Below are 18117 nucleotides of genomic sequence, written 5' to 3'. Positions count from 1 at the left end.
CCTCCACACCAGCGTCAATCTAGTCAGCTTACACGCACATAAACATGACGATCAGACACAGATCAGCCATATAACCTGAACAGACTTGGGGGCAAGTGCTGTTAGCGAGTAGCACCTATTGAAGGCCGGCACAGCACAGGTTGGTGGCCAGCCGAGTGGCGATGTTTACACACCGCACCAGGTACTCATTTGAGGCCGAGTCGACCTAGGGGAGGCCTAGAACTCAGGCCATCGGGTTGGAGGCAGTCGTCACCACGACTCGACTGCTCCCTCTCCACACTTCACCCTTTCCCCTACCCAAACACAGACACAAACATCCCGCTCCTCTGACCCACACAACACCCCCGAACCCTCCTCTCACCCACACACCTCTCCACACACACACACAGAGACCTCTACTCACCCACACACCTCTCCACACACAGAGAGAGACCACCCGAACCCTTCTCCACACACACAGAGACCTCCACTCACCCACACACCTCTCCACACACCTCTTCACACACACACAGAGACCTCTACTCACCTACACACCTCTCCACACACAGAGAGAGACCACCCACACACCTCTCCACACACGCAAAAAGACCTCCACTCACCCACACACCTCTCCACACACACAGAGACCACCCACACACCTCTACACACACACACAGACCTCCACTCACCCACACACCTCTCCACACACGCAAAAAGACCTCCACTCACCCACACACCTCTCCACACACACACACAGACCTCCACTCACCCACACACCTCTCCACACACACAGAGACCTCCACTCACCCACACACCTCTCCACACACACAGAGACCACCCACACACCTCTTCACACACACACACAGACCTCCACTCACCCACACACCTCTCCACACACGCAAAAAGACCTCCACTCACCCACACACCTCTCCACACACACACACAGACCTCCACTCACCCACACACCTCTCCACACACACAGAGACCACCCACACACCTCTTCACACACACACACAGACCTCCACTCACCCACACACCTCTCCACACACACAGAGACCACCCACACACCTCTTCACACACACACACAGACCTCCACTCACCCACACACCTCTCCACACACACAGAGACCACCCACACACCTCTCCACACACGCAAAAAGACCTCCACTCACCCACACACCTCTCCACACACACAGAGACCACCCACACACCTCTTCACACACACACAGAGACCTCCACTCACCCACACACCTCTCCACACACACAGAGACCACCCACACACCTCTTCACACACACACAGAGACCTCCACTCACCCACACACCTCTCCACACACGCAAAAGACCTCCACTCACCCACACACCTCTCCACACACAGAGACCTCCACTCACCCACACACCTCTCCACACACACACAGAGAGACCACCCACACACCTCTCCACACACGCAAAAAGACCTCCACTCACCCACACACCTCTTCACACACACAGAGAGACCTCCACTCACCCACACACCTCTCCACACACACACACAGACCTCCTCTCACCCACACACCTCTCCACATACACACACAGAGAGACCACCCGAACCATCTCCACACACACACAGAGAACACCCACACACCTCTCCACACACACACCACCCGAACCCTCTCCACACATCCCCTTAACAGTCTACACACACACATACACACACACGCTCCACTCACCAACACACCTCACCACGTCCCCCTCCTCCCCCACACCGAACCCTCCACACACCCCACACACCTCTCCATACCCCCCCCCCGCAACACACACACACACACACCACCCTAACCCTCTCTCCACACACACCGTCTCCACACCTCGCCTCGATCATTTCCCAAGCGCCACAAGCGGAGGCCAACACCGACCGACAACCGCCTCATCAAAACCACCAACTTCACGACGCGATTTCGCCCCCCTCCCACACCGCCCCCACCGTCCCCACCGTCATCACGACAAGCAAACATCGCCTCAAAAACAAGACGTCCGCGCACCCCGAGCGAGCGAGCGAGCAATGTCCGCCTCACGACGTTCTTCTCCGCCGCCGCCACCGCCGCTCAGTTCCCTCCGCTCACAATGCGCGGGAAACAATGGAGGGGTAGGGGGGGGGGTCTCGTGAAGGTGGAAGGGGGCGGGGCGAACTGACACGTGATGTCGCGAGATCCAATAGCGCGCGCGAAGACGTCATCCATAGCCCCGCCCGCCGCCCCCCCTATCCCATGGGGACGTGCGCGTGACGTCATCGCAGCGAGAAGCTCCTCCCCCACCTCATCGACACCCCCGCCCCCCACCCCCCGCCCCCCTCCCCCCTCCCCCCACCACCTTAAAGGAGTCACGTTCATTGAGACTGACAAGCCTCACGCTTAGTGACGTCACTCATTAGAATACCAAGGCCAATGAATGGGATTGTTTAAAGAGAGATGCTAAAGCTAAACCGAGGCGGATATATATAAGGAGGCGGGTTGAGAAAAGTATAGACGTTGGAAGTTAAACCGAATTGCAATTTGTCACGCGAATTTGTTTTTGTTGTTGTTGTTCTCACTCGCAACACACACGCGCCTACTCCAAAATGCGGTGACATCATCATAATTGCACATCCAGTCAAACGCACAAACGGTTGAAGTGATCCCCACCTGACCTCCCCCCCCTCCCGACACACCAATTAGTGACGTAATCCTGCTTGTCAGCATACCCCAACCCAACGCTCATGAATGACGTCATTCCACCAGGCCAGCCAAATACTCAATGAGTGACGTCACTGCAAGATCCTCCCCCTCCCTCCCTCCCCACCACCGCTCAATGAATGACAACCCCCCCCAAACACCCCTCGCCAACAGATGAATGAATGACGTCACCCAACCTTACCTCCACCTGACGTCATCACACTGCATTACGTTACTGTAATTCATTACAGTCTTGAATTCGTTTCCTGCCAATATGCAAAGGTAATTTCTGTGGTGAAAACATAATACTATTCCTGTACATCCTGAGGGAAATAATCAAATTGTATGGTTACAAAAACAAATATATCTGCGGATAATTTCTATTTTCTCCACGTCTAATTTCTAGACTCCTTTTTGAAAGAGGTGCTCATGTATTTGTACTGGAGGAATCCGATGAGATAAACACATCTTTGTCACAAATCTCATGAATGTCCTGGCTAGCTACAAACGAATAGGCAATGAACCCAGCATACAATGACACGATAAGCACTGGGAGCATGAAAAACGTGTCAGCTTGATACCTTAACACTGATATCACTTAAGATACCAAAATGGAACCATAACGAATGAGACAATATCTCAATATTGTACCGGTAAAGGAATTGTATGCATATCTCTTATTGCAAAAAGTAATTTAGCCCAGAAGTCAAATAATTTCAGGAGGTTCCTGATGTAACACTTGAAACCCTTTTTAAATCCTTTATATTAAGTTCGCATGCTTGCTTGCTTGCGTGCTTGCGTGCTTGCTTGCTTGCTTACGACCGTGCAAATCTTTCGGTCGTTTTTTAACCCACTTCCCGTGATCCAATCGAGCTGACATTTTGCACACAGGCTCGTTGTGCCAGACAATTAATGTTCGTGAAAAAAAATTCCCAAAATGTTACACTTTTTAGGAAAAATAATTTTATTTTACATATATTCAAATAGAACTCAATCATCGCTTTGGCTGAACGTCACAGTATAAGAGCCCAGAGCGTAACCCCTCCACAGGCCGTGGCGGAGTAGCGCAGTTGGTAGCGCCCTCGCTTCCCATGCCAAAGGTTGCGGGATCGATGCCCCGCGTCCTCCACAGGCGAATATATTTTTAAATCCTTTATATTAAGTTCGCTGCCACGCATATAAAGGATTTATAGTGAAAAACTTTGTTTTTACGGGTTATACTTATTTTAATTCAATATTTCACCTGGAAAACCCCTTGAGTTGTAAACATCTCGTTTGCCAGGGCGTTAAAGTTATCACTCCACAGTCAACGTGGAACGTTGATCCAACGTTGGAATGTTGACTGAGACTGCCCGAGGCATTAAGAACTTTTGAAGACTTGACCAGATGGAATAACTAGACATCTCTGGAAAAAAAACCGATGAAAAGCCATTTGATGAAGTGGAAACTGAGTCTTCCAAGCTCTTACGAACCAAGTATTTAATTAATAAATACATGATAACTAAAACTAAACCAAAAAAATCTGAAGATAAGTTAGGGGAGGAGATACGCTCTCGGTTACACCAGAATAAGCGATAAACCCCTGGATTGAAGGAGCAGGCATACAAATACAGAATCAACGCATTTCCCATCCCACATTTGCTGACTAAAATGTAACTGCAAGCCACAACTAAATAAGTTAAGAAAGAACGAACACTATCAGGTGTAAATACTTTTGGGATGATTATCAATTGCTAGTATCATGGGAAGAGTGCTGTAATTAAGCTTGGCGTTCACGCCAAGCTTAATTACATTTTAAACTGTTACAATGTCCTCACGATGCAGCATTGTGAGGTGATTTTAGGGTACTGGGATCCCACAGTTGTGTACACGATCTACATAAACACATTCCTGCGGAGGGAGTTGGTAGGAACGTTGGGTTGCTCGGTCAATGGCCAGGGTCAATGATGGCGTGGTGTATTCCGCAAATATGTCCGACTGTGAGGGCAGGCACAATCCGGCGTGAGTAGGTTAAACGTTGAGTTTTATAAGGGCACCACGGGGTGACCAGCCCCTCCCCACCCAGCCCCACCCTCCCCACCCAGCCCCACCCTCCCTACCCAGCTCCTCCCTCCCCACCCAGCCCCTCCCTGCACGACGGACGGACACAATAATCCCGTGGGCTGGTGTAACCAGGAGGTTCCTACCAGTACATGCCCCACACTGCATCTACTGCATACATGTTAACCCCTTATCAGTGCCCTACCTTATTACAGACCAATTCCGACCTTATTGGTCACCCCGTATAAATCTCAACGGTCATCCCACAAAGTCCCATCACAAGGGAGAAACACAGACAAATTGACAATTTATTTTGGGGTTTTTTGCCCGTATTTAAAACGGCTGTACGCCTTATGGACCTGAAAAATCAATTTCCCTGTACAAAATAAGGGACAACGCGTATGGTTGACAATCTATGTCTACACAGTCGTTGAACGTGACAACTGTCATAAACAACAACGTTATATACAGCGGGCATGCACAGACACAGGCTGTGTGGCACACTTGAATGAACGTGACCTGGGTTGGATTGTTGGAGGTGACAGGATTAACCGATTGTGACCCACTCCGAGATAACCTCAGGAGCCACATCTAACACTTCACCTAATCGCGTTCATCGGCAACCATGCACGCGTTTATCACCCCTGCCAATCCCAGCTTTGTTTATACTGCATGTTCCCTTCCAGATGAGGGAGGGAGGGAAACTGCAGTTCACGAAATCGTCACAAAAACCTGATTAATTGTGCCAGCAGCGGCCAATGCCCATGCTCCCGAGGGCAAGGTGGCAAGCGGTGCGAATTTAATTGCACTGGAAATTATGATTTATTTATCTTTTTTTCACTCCTTACAAAATCATTTATGTTACTCAAGAATGGTAGTTTGTGTGCCCCCGAGCTTATGAATAAATAATGCGGATGATTGTTGTTTTTCTTGTTGTTCTCCTCCCCTCAAACTTGGCTCTCAACTCCCAGGCTCTGTGCTTCAAGGTGGAATTTTGGACTCGTCTGTCCATTGGCACGATGCGTGTGTTGCATGCGTTAGCTCTCAATGTCGAGTTCACTTGAATTCCCATCGCGAGCAAGGCTGCCGTGTGCGTTGCAGCCCAATTCGTTGCAGTTTGCTCATTTCCCTTGCCCCGGAGAGCCCGAGCCAAGCTTCTCACACTGCGGTCACCACAATGGAATGTTTGACTGGTTCTTGTGTTTTTTTACTTCAACGCGCGGGAGGAAACCATGATGGCCAAACCATCCCACCCCCGCTTCAAACGTCGACTATAAGAAGTGTGTGGCAAAACCTACTTGCTGTGCTTCCCCACACAAAGACACTGCCGGCGTTTTGCCTTGCAGGTGGGTATCCCAAGCAGCCTCCTTCATCTCTATGAGGCTCACCAACCTCACCGCCAAGTCTATGGGGGACATGGCGTACGTCCATAACACAGGTTTGTTTTTATTGGGGGGGGGGGGGGTTAGATCGCGTAAATATATTAATGTGTCGTTAAACCCGCCACCACCCGACAAGCCGATTAGCAAGGGTTTGTCACGTAAACGGGCGTATGTCATTTGTGACTGCATTCGGCATGAAGGAAAATATCTGCCTGACTGTATCACACGAGCGTTATAGCCTCAGCTGAGCCACCGACCGGAAACAAACGTACTTGAAGGAAAGCCACTGGACTGACATTTCTCAGAAGCGGCAAGGACGAGGCCGCGAAAACGTGAATGTCAAAGACGTTCAGAGCGAGCTTTTTATATCACCAGAGTTCCAAGTGGATTAAGCGAGTTTAGCTCGAATAATTTGAGACTTGATTTAATACGCAGCGTGTGGACAAAAAAAGCACAGCTTGAGATGAGTCCACGGCGAACCCTGCGACACGTTAAACACCCAGGTTCAATTCTTTATCCTAAATCCCCTCTTGGTCCCGACGGCAGCGAGAGACAGCGCTCCTGGCAGGCCCCCCACCGGCACCAAACCCAAAGGGGTCGCTCCTGGCAGCCCCCCAAGAGAACCCTCTTCCTGAGTTCCCATTGTATTCAGATGAACGAGAGGTTGTAATTCATAATAAAGGTTTTTGGGTTATTTATCAATGTGTCGTAACCATCCACCACCCGACACGGCCAAACAGTAAACAATGTGTCACGTTCAATTTTGATTTAAAGCTTTCGTGACTGCGTTCAAACACAGCAAAAAATTTTGAAAAAAGTGGCGGTTTTTTCACATTTTCTTGCTGTGTTTTTCACACATGATAATGATTGCTTGTGTTGCAGTCGAAACGTCGTGATAATTGTATTGTTTGATTATTTTATTATTTTATTGTTCCCTTCGACGTGACTTTACCGAAAGAACCAAGAATAGAATGTGTCACGTTCACAAAAGACAAATAGTGCACTACTTTAGCCCACCGGTGTGTTGAAGAGTGAATCAACAAGAGGCGGTAAGTTGCGCTGTCTCTACGTGTTGAATCCCTTCCCTGCCTCGCTCTCCGAGTAGGCACCTGGGAATGCCGTTATCTACTCTCGTTAATTCAACTTACTCGAACTACATATTGTGGAACGGGAAAGAAGCAGCGACGGTTGAGTGGACACGCACGCGTATTGAATTTATGAACGCAGCACTGATCAACCTTGTCATGGAACTCCCGGACCATCTTGCCAACTGTGGTTGTGTGGCCCCATGAGCGTTCAGCTGAGTGAAACTACTCCTCAAAAATCCATGTTCTAAAAAGGGGTCAAATAAAATAAATTAGAATTTACAGCCCTTTTGTGAATAGACTTCTGGCTTTTTGGCCATGTTTCTCTACGCTGGTCAGTGTGGATTGGTGGAACAGCTCAAAACTTGTTCATTGATGTGAGTCGGGCCCGGGAAACTAACTCAGATGATCGGGCTTATAGCACCAACGCTCCACCGGCAAAATGGATAGCGAGGCTTTATTTATGGGGCTTCAACGTGTCCCATTTTTATTATTACACGTTTTTATTTAACTCACTGTCTGTTGTTGCCGTATCCTCAAATCTTGTAACTCAATTTTAACCCACTTCCCAATGTGGTATCGACTACAAGCTTGGTATACTTATGTCATACTGATGACAACACTGTATTCTATCATAAAAAAGTATTTTTAAACATTCATTTTTAGATATTATGTTTCGGCTTGGGACTAATTGTCCACGCTCAACTGACGTTGGCTGTAATTGGCCACGGTCCCTTACGTTATGGAAAGCTTCGGGGCCACTTCCTGGAGTTCTGCCATTACGAGTCCGGGTACATTTAATTAAAGCGTGTTTAAAAAAAAAGTATTTTTAAATATTACTTTTTCCATTCGGGGCACCGAACACACATTCTCGCTACATATTTGAAGAAGACGACGACGACTAATGTGCTCATTACCTGAGTCAAATTGTAATTCTCAGAAAATAATAAGTCTCGAGAAATGGCTCTTTTTCGGCATTTAAAGGCTGAAAGTGTTTTTTTTTGGCAGATTATCCAACAAGAGCGACGTCACATACTTTTTAGACAGAGCCGAACATCCGCTGGTGGTGCCAAAGCCAATTTCGTCGAGGCTCAACAATTCACTTACGTAACCTATATTGCAAAGTTTTTTCCTCTCTCGGCACCAACCGTGTACCACTGCGTGAATTCCATGACCCAAAAGTCAAATGTACAGTTTAATAGCTTTTTTGTAATCTATGCTGTAATTTACGTAACATACGTTTCTGCAGCCCCTCGGCTACGTGGCGCACATGAAAACGGCAGTGAAGAAACATACATTGGTGTACTCTACGACATGTTATGCTCCCACGTCGATGGTCACCACCATCACCAACCCCGCACTAATCGGCATGGTGATTTATGGTCAAATAACCCCCAAGGTTGTCCTCATCCAGCAGTAGATTATCAATTCACGAGCCCTTGCACGGTGGGAACAGGGCTCGCGAGAAATCATGACTCCAAAAATGACGCCGCTAATTGAATTGTTTTTATTGTGGGAGGGTAAAATGTTACAAAACAAGCGTTTAAAATGCTGCAAAGCTGTGCTTACGTTTACAACAAATCGCATGTTCTGGCACCTACATTAACAACGATAGTGGTCGTATCGTCAATCTGTGTGAAATGATAAAACCGGCTGTGTCCATGGCAAGACCAACCCCAGTGGTTCTAGCTCGCAGTGCGGCAGTCACGCCGACAGCATCCCGCGTGACGAGGTGTCGTGCGAACTCAGGTATTCTTGGCGTTGTGTATAAATACATTGTAGTTTAGACCGCGCACCCGGTGGCCCAAAGTGATCAAACGTGCAATGGAGCATTCCAGTGGGACCTCGAGGTTGGAGGGACATCGTTTGACAGGCGGCACAGTGGTTATGGTTCGCATTGGCTGTTTTGTAAGGTGGCCGAGTCTCTGCTGCAGGTGGTTGTAATTGAGCAGGCGTGAAAAGGATTCATTTGTGGCGGTGGCCCATTGGCCGAGATAAGAGAGGAGGCTGCACGGATTGAGTACAGAGGGTTGTTATTCTCCCGTCACCGCGACCTCCTCTCAGATCTGCCTTTTGCACCTCGTGGCACATCCCTCGACCTGCTCGTCGTTATATTTTTATGTTTTTTCGGTAAAGTCACGTAGGTAAAAAATTAAATTACTAAAAGTAATAGTAGTAATAATAGAATAATAGTAATAGTAGAAATAAAGTAATAATTAAAATAAAATAATAATAAAATGTGATTTTTATTTTTTTTTACGTGACTTTACCGAAAAACCTAAGAGTATGAATCCTTGCAGTCACGAAAGCTTCAAATCTAGAACTGCTCGTCGTTCCTCAATCACGAGACCGCCGCTGCCGACCCTTCCCCACGGTCGCTGCGTCCGTCTGGAACGCCGTTCCCCCATTCCCACAGGGAGCACTCGAATCTTGATTCACTTTTGGGGGAAAAAAGGCAGCCAAAGACGACCCTGTTCTGGCGAGAGCTATAAACCGAGCTGGGCTCCACGCCTCCAGAGTCGCGCTAAAACCGGTTTGGTTGTTGTCAAAATTGTGCGCGTTATAAATAGACCACCGTCATTGTGCGGTGGAAAGGCGTTCGATCCCTCGCCTGCTATCCAGGAGCACGTGGGTTCGATCCGGACCCAGGCGTCGTCTCGAAAGTCAGAGTCTGCGTGTTCTCTCCCCCCTGGAATTTGTTTTTCTCTCCAGATCCTCCAGATTTGTTTTAGCCTTGCATATTTAGAAACGTGCGTTTTGATTATTTAGCCGCTTTACTATAAATCCCCACATGATGTTGTTAGCCACACGGGCGAGCTATCAGGTGTTGTCATGTTGCCCCTGAACCCCCCCCCCCCCCCTCCCTTAATAGCTCAGTGGGTTTAAACCTTGTAAATCTAATCATGTAGTTTTAGGTTGTTATTATTGTTGTTGAAAGCGGGGCTTGTCTGCGGCTCAGCAGACGCAGCTCAGTGACAGCGTCGAGGTTGGCCGCTCGCAGGAGCAGCTGCTACAGCGGCTGTGCTGTGCAAGTCGCAAAGCTGCGACTACGTGGCCACATGCGGCTCTTTAAAGGACCGCTTCGTGACCTTGTCTGGTATGGGCCACCCGTCTCGTATTCACGTGCGTTGTGCCTCTTGAAATATTGAAGTTGGATTCCTTTTTTAAAACCAAATTCGACTAAGATGGCTGATTTAAAGTTATTTTGGTTGCCGACCCATGGTCTCGTGGCAAGTGGAACCCTGGGCTTGCAAGGACTTGACTTCCTATATCACCCAAACTGTTATAAAGGAGGTTTTACACACGTGGGGGAAAAAACATGTATCCGTGTGTTATTCCGGCAGCGCTGCAGGGGACGCAGGAGACAGGCAGCGGTCACAAGTTCCTGGTTTTTGGCTGTTGCGGAAGGACGTTTGATAACAAACTTCGGTCAATCGGTCGGTCGGCCGTCTGATCCAGTGCTACGGGTTCTGTTCCAACTCTGTGCTGCGCCTCGAGCTGTGATGGGCGGCGTTCGCTGAAGTGGCAATTGTTCACCGGTGACTGGACCCGAGTGTTTACCGCAAGCGTCGCCACGTGAATGCTTTTCTTTAAGTCACCTTTGTTGTGCGTAACAACCATTGTAGCTGTGCCGTGACCGGATGGTTGGTGGCTCAGGCCGGTACAGTCGGTTGTCTTGGATAGCTGCAAACTTTTTGAGTGTGCGTGTGCGTCCCCTGCGCTACGAACCCCGGCCGCTCGAGTTCGGCTCACGGCCAACGCTACTGACGGTTATTTGAACCGGTCCTGGGCCTCCCCTATGTCGACTCAGCCTCAAATAAGTACCTGGTGTGGTTTTTGTAAACATCGCCGCTGGAGAGACAAAGGCGGGCGTGGTACTGACCACCCACCCCCTCGTGTGCCATGCCGGCCTTCATAGCAGCTCGCTAACAGCACTTGCCCCAACAGTATGTTGCAGGCTATACGGGGGGATCGTTGTCTTTGTTTGCATTCCCTGCATTAAGAGTGAGCTGGGTTGTGGAGTGGGACAGGGTAAGGACCTTTGGAGGTGTGTGTGCGCACGCGCGTGCTCTATTTCACACGTGCCTGGTGTCTCTGACACGTGTTGATGTGGTAATTCTTTGCTACTTGTTTTTTTTTCACACCGACAAATTTGGTGTCTTCACAATGTACAGCCTGCAGTAAAGGCCGACACTCTTACTGTGTCCACTCGTGGTCTGTCGGTGGCTCCCGAAAGACACGCCACCACTCGTCACCAAAGTTAAACCCGTTCCGACTTTATAACGTGTAGTGGCGCAAAACCAAAACCGTCACACTCTTCAAACAGGATTACAGAAGCCAACAACAATACGATGCGGGCCAGGGTTGGTAAATGTGCACAACTGGCCAAAAACTCCATGTTGAGAGAATGCCCGGCTTAATAGTTAATTGTACAACGTTGTCTTCAAAAACAAGGCTAACACTACTACGAGTCTTTGTCGAGGATTAGGGTCGTGAAGACCACGACACTTGATCTTGACTCAGTTAACTAGGTGCAGGACGCAGTACTCATCACCAGGGCCACTCTTGGTGGCGAGGTTGACTCGAGTTTATCTGTGTGCGGTGACGAATGACTGCGAGGCAGAAACGTGTTCTCGGCCCCCGGTAGATTCACAACTCTAGCTACCGGCGTAGCCACGTCAGTTTGAACTTTAACAAAAATGCAGCCACGCCCTTGCTTGGTCTTTGGCATTCACTCTGCGTTTCGTTCGACAATTCTCGAACGTGGAAACTCGGCGGCCCCTGGTTTTGGCCCACGGCGCACAGCCTGTGCAAATAACTCCCCCCGTTCGTGTGTGTCACGTGGGCTGGCGCGTCTCACGCAGCTGAGGTAGGCTACTCGACACTCGGGCAGGCGGCCTGGTGTCACACCCTGCGCAATCACTATCCCAAGTCCCGTGCTCATCTACTCTCTCAATAAAAATAAACAACTGCTGCTACGCACGGCCTGGCGAGGGTGTACAAAACGTACCGAGCTGTGAGCGCAAGACTCACGTTCGCGTCAAGAAGTGTGCAATAAAAAGAAAACAAAGAGGAATTCACGACCACAGCCAACAGTCGTTGACTTAAGACTTGCACGGTCGATCGTTCTAAAAGGTTAAGACCACTGACAGAAAGAGAACTCGCAAAAGTGAACGCAACAGCGAACGAGAACAACTTTAAACGACGACAGCAGCACAGAAACCGTGGCACGCCGTCACAGTACGGTGGGCCCCTTCATGGCACGAGGCAGCGTGGCAGGGCCTGCGGGGACAGCGCGCCTCTTGTCCGTCGAGTTGCCCGCTCCACGGCAGGCGCCACCTGGAGCCGCTGTGAAGATCGGCTGCGTGCGCAGCGGCGACGTGGGCAGTGGCCTCTGGGGCGACTGCGGCAGCGGCCGCTGTGGAGAGTGCGGGAGCTGCTGGGGGCGACCGCCTGCGGCAGGCGTGTGAGCTGACGCGACGGGCACGGGACCCTTCGCCTCACCCTGCTGCAGAGTGGCAAAGCCAACTGGCTGCAGGGCTGACACCCCTGCATGCTGGAAGCCCTGCTGCTGGTTTTGGCGGCTGTTGGCATAGCTGGCCACCAGCAACGTTATCTCCAGGATCTAGGGATGCCGAAGGAAATCGATGCACAAGAACATATTTGCAAGTGCATATGTGTCTATATATACCAATCACGTAACCGTAACAAACTGTTGACATACTAGTAGTGAACATTACGTAGTGGTAAATCAGCGTCATTAGCAGCCATGATAAATCCACTGCTGGAAGGGGCCTGTCACATGCTGCCAGCATCCCACGTGGTCCTGCACCGCAACACTCCATCTCACTCCTGCACTCGTGCACATGAACTGATGCCATCGCTCCATCTCTATGGTGGTAGTTCACTCCTTTGGCTGGCGTACTTTCACCAGCCTCCTCAGCTGTCATCCCCTTCCAGCGATGTGCCCTTAACAAAGCCCATTAAATCCCTCTATGGTCAATATGAACATTTAAAATGTACGTATACCACGACTCATTACAAATGTTTTATGTTTCAATACGTTATCATTTGTTCCTCTGCACCACTATCATCACATATATTTTAAAAAAATACATATATTTTGGTGCAGAGGCTTCAAGCCGAGCGCCTGTGTGTGCGAGCAGCATCCTCATGTTTGACGATCCCCAGATGCGGCGGCGATACCTTGGGCGAGGGCATGCGGAAGAGCAACTTGTGCGTGGGCGGTCGGGCTCGCTGAGGTGAGGGGACGTCACCTTGCCGGCACGGAATCGAGGCCGACTCCACGACCAGCATGAAGTCATCGCCGCAGCCTCCGAACGACATCACCGAGCGATACGGGTACCCGGCCAGCAAGCGCTGCACGGAGCCACGGGGAACCACGCCACGCCACATTGTGTCAGTCCACGGCATTCCGCTTGGAGCTTCACGGTGACGCAAGGCACCAGCGATGCAAAGCCATAATCCCACCGTCTGTGCACTACGCGCGTAGGCGTGCATGATATCCTCACGGTTTCCCAACGGTATCCCACGATAAGCGGTGCAACATCACATTCATCCAGGTGTGATGCATAAGCCTCATTAAAACCATTGGTTCTGCACTCAAGTTGGCCAAAGGGTGCTAAATTGCAACTGAACATGCACTCCGTTGCAAGCTATGTGGGGAATTTGCTGCCACTACGGTGGTGCTAAGAGGTAACTTGAAGGAATCTTGGAAGTAATTCTGTAATATCCACTTCCATGGGCAATTCTCTAATATCAAGGGTTACAATGTTTCGCGTGAGTTCCAAACCGATTCTTCATCCCGTCACGTGACACCAATTGGATAACAAGGATAACATTTATCGAGAAAGATCCAAATGTATTTATAAAAGTAAAAGCCAAGTCCACGATATGCAGCAAGCGTACCATAGCGGGTCCCTGCAGGATGCTCACTCCGTCCTCCTTCACCGCCAGCCACACCGCGCCCTCCCCCAGCAGTGACGGCAGCACGGGCTGGAGGGGGGGTGTCACACAATGACGGAAACTTTAATAAATCTCAATGATATTATCCGTTGGCATGATCCAACCGTGTTTAAAAAATGAAGCTGTCATCAAACCGGAACGGTTTACATAGCACATTTTTACGACGGAAAGCATCTTTGAAAACAAATAAAATTGTACTGCGTGCCTTGGAAACTTCACAGTGTGGAAATCATCAGATGCCGCCGTGACAAGGCTGACAGCAAAATCATGTCCGTCACGAATAAACGTATCCAAAGAGGTACAGTTGAAAGTCGTACGTACGTACACATATGAATCGGGAGGAATTCTATCTAGAGGGTCACTAAAATGAGCCACAGGAAATCACGGGTGAATCGAGCCAAGCTATGCGCAGCACCACATCGATGAACCGCTCCCTCACCTTGGCGCTGAAGAGCGTGGCCCCAAAGAAGGGCCACTTGCGCACCACCGTCAGGAATATACGGGCACAGTCCGGGGCCGAGCGCCCATGCAGGCCGCTCCAGCGCGTCGCCAGCGAGTTGCACAGCTGCCTGTACGCACGCGTGGGGTGCACGGAGGCAGGCGGGGGGATGAGTCGGTCGCACAGACCATCGGTACAAACGTCCGCGTCGCATGCCACCTCTGCCCGCGTGTGTCGTATCGGTGGGTGAATAAGCGTGTGCACGTGCGTGTGTATACCGGAGCTGCTCGGGACCGGAGCCCGCTCTGTAATGCTGGGGGTAGAATCGGTCGAGAGCCTGTGCCAGCATCTGATTGGTTGCGTGCTGAGGAGGGGAGGAGCTAGCCAGGGCGGATGTGGGCCACTCCAGGTCTCCGTACTCCACCTGGAACTCGCATACAGAATGACCCCATGCCGCGCCCCCACGTAGCCTTTAACGGACTTGTTGAGGCAAGCATTCTCAGACAGCGACGTGATCTCAACGAGCAAAAAAAAGAGGACGGGAGAGGCATGCGCAATCGCCTCACCTGCGCCATGAGGGCGGCCATCTCCAGGGCGAGCGCCCTGCTGGCGGGGAAGCGTCCGCTCGCCACCTCCGCGCTCACCTGGTGCGCGAGCAGCATGCGCTCGCGCTCGCTCTCGTCACGCCACCGCGAGCGGTAGTAGAGCCTGGGCACGCACGGGTAGCGCAGGCAGAGACGAGTAACGGTCGCACTCATTCGATTCGTACACTCGCGATATACGCACAGAATGGACAACATAAGCAAGCAACACAATCCAGAGGGGTAAAAATTAGACGAAAACTAAGAATAATTCGTTGATGTGAATCATAACCCTTGAATCACAAGTGCAAGGTGGCACTCTTGGCCACTCACAAACTCCCAACACTGCCAAGCTCACACACGCACACATACATAGACAACACACGGACTCACACACGCATGACTCGCCCCCCTAACAGACTCCCACACAGACTCGCGCACACAAACAGACTCGCGCACACGCACACTCACACACGCAAACAGATTTGCACACACACACACACAATCCCACGCACACAAAGACTGGCACAGGCACAATCGCGTGGGACTGGTGGGGAGGCCGCCACCTGTTCTTATAGGTGAGTCGGACGGTGCGGGCGGCCTCGTGCGGCCCCGCCTGGTGCCCCTTGAGCGCTTGCTCCCATCGTGAAATCACATCGCACACCTGCCGCGACATGCCACACCTGTCAATAGCTCGCCAACGACCGCCCCCTCCCCCCCCCCCAAGCGGCTGGCTGCCGTGCTTCCTCCGTCCGCTTCCCGGCCGACTGGAAAACCCTGCCTTCGGTAGCTCTCGGGGCCGGAGGGCCTCGCCCCGGCGTGAATTACCAGAGTCATGGGACAGTTACAATGAAGGCTGAAAGAGTGCGAAAAGACTGAGGGGGATTCAGGGTGCAGTGGGCACCGTTGACTGAGGGGGTGCAGGGTTGCAGTGGGAACCTTGACGGCGGCGTGCAGGCAGTGCAGGGTGCTGTGGCCAGACGGGTCGTCGATGTAGAGCGCAAACCCCGAGAGTCGCGAGTGCCGCACCCCGACAGCCGTCGCCAGCGTTGCCTCGAACTCCTCCACCGTCGAGGAGCCATCGAAGCCCACCACCTGCGGTGGACGGTGCGTGGTCAACACCGCGCAACCGGCGGGACGCATGGGCGGGCGGTGGCGCACGCCTGCGATCGGGTGCTTTGAAGGAAAGGGTTGGGCGGATCATGCAGGGGATTGCGAAACGCCTAAATCCAATTAACCTCGTTCACTGGAGTGGACATTTGCAAGATATGCAACAGAGTGAGACAAGACAAGAGAGCTAGGAGAGTTAGGAGGGTGCGCGACGGGAGGAGAGAGGTAGGGGAGTGTGTGCAGGGGAGTAGAGTGAGCACGTGCCCCCCCCCCCCGGGTAGAGCGCTCCACCTGGTAGGCGCCGCTGGCGAGGTGCACGGGGATGCTGAAGGGCAGCGAGTGGTGGAAGGGGTTGCGCAGCAGCAGGGAGAGGATCTCGACGCGCGAGGGGCGCGCCACCCGGTCGCCCGCGCGCAGCGTCCGTTCCACGCACCGCCCGCAGTACGCCGCGTACTTGCCCACCTCTGACCTGCAAAGACAAAAGATCCCCACTGTAGCCTTGTAACAGACTGCTGGGGCAAGTGCTGTTAAGCGAGCACCTATGAAGGCCGGCACGGCACGCGAGGGGGAGGGTGGCCAGCATGTATGTACGTTTAACTTCTTTCCCATCGTACGTAGCCAACCAAAGCTAATTGGAGGTGCGGGGGTAGGACAACAAATTAAACACAAAAAGCAGTTCTAAATAAATGAGAAGCATCACGCTCGGTCGCCTTTGTCTCCCGAGTGGCAATGTTCACACATCGCACCAGGTACTCATTTGAGGTTGAGTCGACCTTGGGGAGTCCCAAGACTGGTTCAGATAATCATCACTGGTGTTGGCCGTGAGCGAGAATCGAACTCGGGTCGACGGGTTCATAGTGCAGTGTGCTAACCGCTACACACACGTGCATGTACACACACACAGAGAGGTATGTACACATGCAGGTAGGTAAGCACACGTACACTTGTATACATGTATGGTTAATTTAGATGTTAGGTGATAGGCTGACCCTGCAGAAATGCTTGTTTTAACTCTATTCCTTTTGCACCAAACCTTAAACACGTAAGCCTGAATCCCAACTTTCAAACCGTGACACAAATCCCCATAAAACCTACACATTAAAATCCAAACACTAAAACCCTGAACTTCTAAAAGCTCAATTCAAAACTCTAACCTCACAACTTTTTTTTTATAACAATTTAACCATTGTACCTCTAACCACAAACCCCCAAATTTAAATCCCAACTCTATTCCCCTCGCTTTATATTACCACCAACAAATATCTCGCTCAAAACGTCAACCCTCGTTCTTCAACCCCCACATCCGCTCGGTCCCCAACCCTGAACACCTGAACACGTCAATCCTAAACTGCAACCCGAACCCAATAATCCGAGAACAAGAGAGCACGTGGGGCCCCGTCGCGACTCCCCGTAGCATCTCGCTGTGGCCTTGCCCACCTGGGGTCGGCGTGCCGATGCAGGTGCTGCTTGAGGTACCACAGGAAGCGGTGCTGCGGTAGGAAGAGCGACACGGCCAGCGCCAGCAGCTGCCACGCCTGCGAAGCGGCATCGCCACATCAGCCACTTTCCCGCGTCAACCCATACCTGGTGCGCGACTGGATGTGTGTGTGCGTGTGCAATGTGTGTGTGGAGCGGCGGTGCAATGGTTAGCGCGCTGCACTACGAACACTGTTGACTCGAGTCCGATTCCCGCTCACGGCCAACACCAGTGACGATTATCGGAATCATTCCTGGGCCTCTTCTAGGTCGACTCGGCCTCAAATGAGTACCTGGTGCAGTGTGTAAACATCGCTACTGGGGAGACAAAGACGGCCGGGCGTGGTGCTGG

The 18117-nt window shown here is 51.3% G+C and overlaps 1 protein-coding gene across 1 annotated transcript in view; it reads right to left on the bottom strand.

Annotated features, from left to right (window-relative positions):
* Nucleotides 1-11324: 11324 nt before the first annotated feature.
* LOC133347091 (pleckstrin homology domain-containing family H member 1-like) overlaps nucleotides 11325-18117 on the bottom strand; it is a 39885-nt gene continuing 33092 nt past the window's right edge. The window contains 10 exon segments of the mRNA XM_061559044.1: nucleotides 11325-12798; nucleotides 13380-13553; nucleotides 14103-14189; nucleotides 14599-14728; nucleotides 14877-15022; nucleotides 15165-15306; nucleotides 15746-15843; nucleotides 16119-16274; nucleotides 16581-16758; nucleotides 17727-17824. Coding sequence (XP_061415028.1) covers nucleotides 12409-12798; nucleotides 13380-13553; nucleotides 14103-14189; nucleotides 14599-14728; nucleotides 14877-15022; nucleotides 15165-15306; nucleotides 15746-15843; nucleotides 16119-16274; nucleotides 16581-16758; nucleotides 17727-17824 — 1599 coding nt within the window. The 3' untranslated portion in view covers nucleotides 11325-12408.

Source organism: Lethenteron reissneri, chromosome 25, assembly GCF_015708825.2.
Source record: "Lethenteron reissneri isolate LAM-NWPU_2019-01 chromosome 25, ASM1570882v1, whole genome shotgun sequence".
NCBI lineage: Eukaryota > Metazoa > Chordata > Hyperoartia > Petromyzontiformes > Petromyzontidae > Lethenteron > Lethenteron reissneri.
The sequence above is the reverse complement of the archived record's forward strand: the minus strand, read 5'-3'. Positions and strand labels throughout refer to the sequence as shown.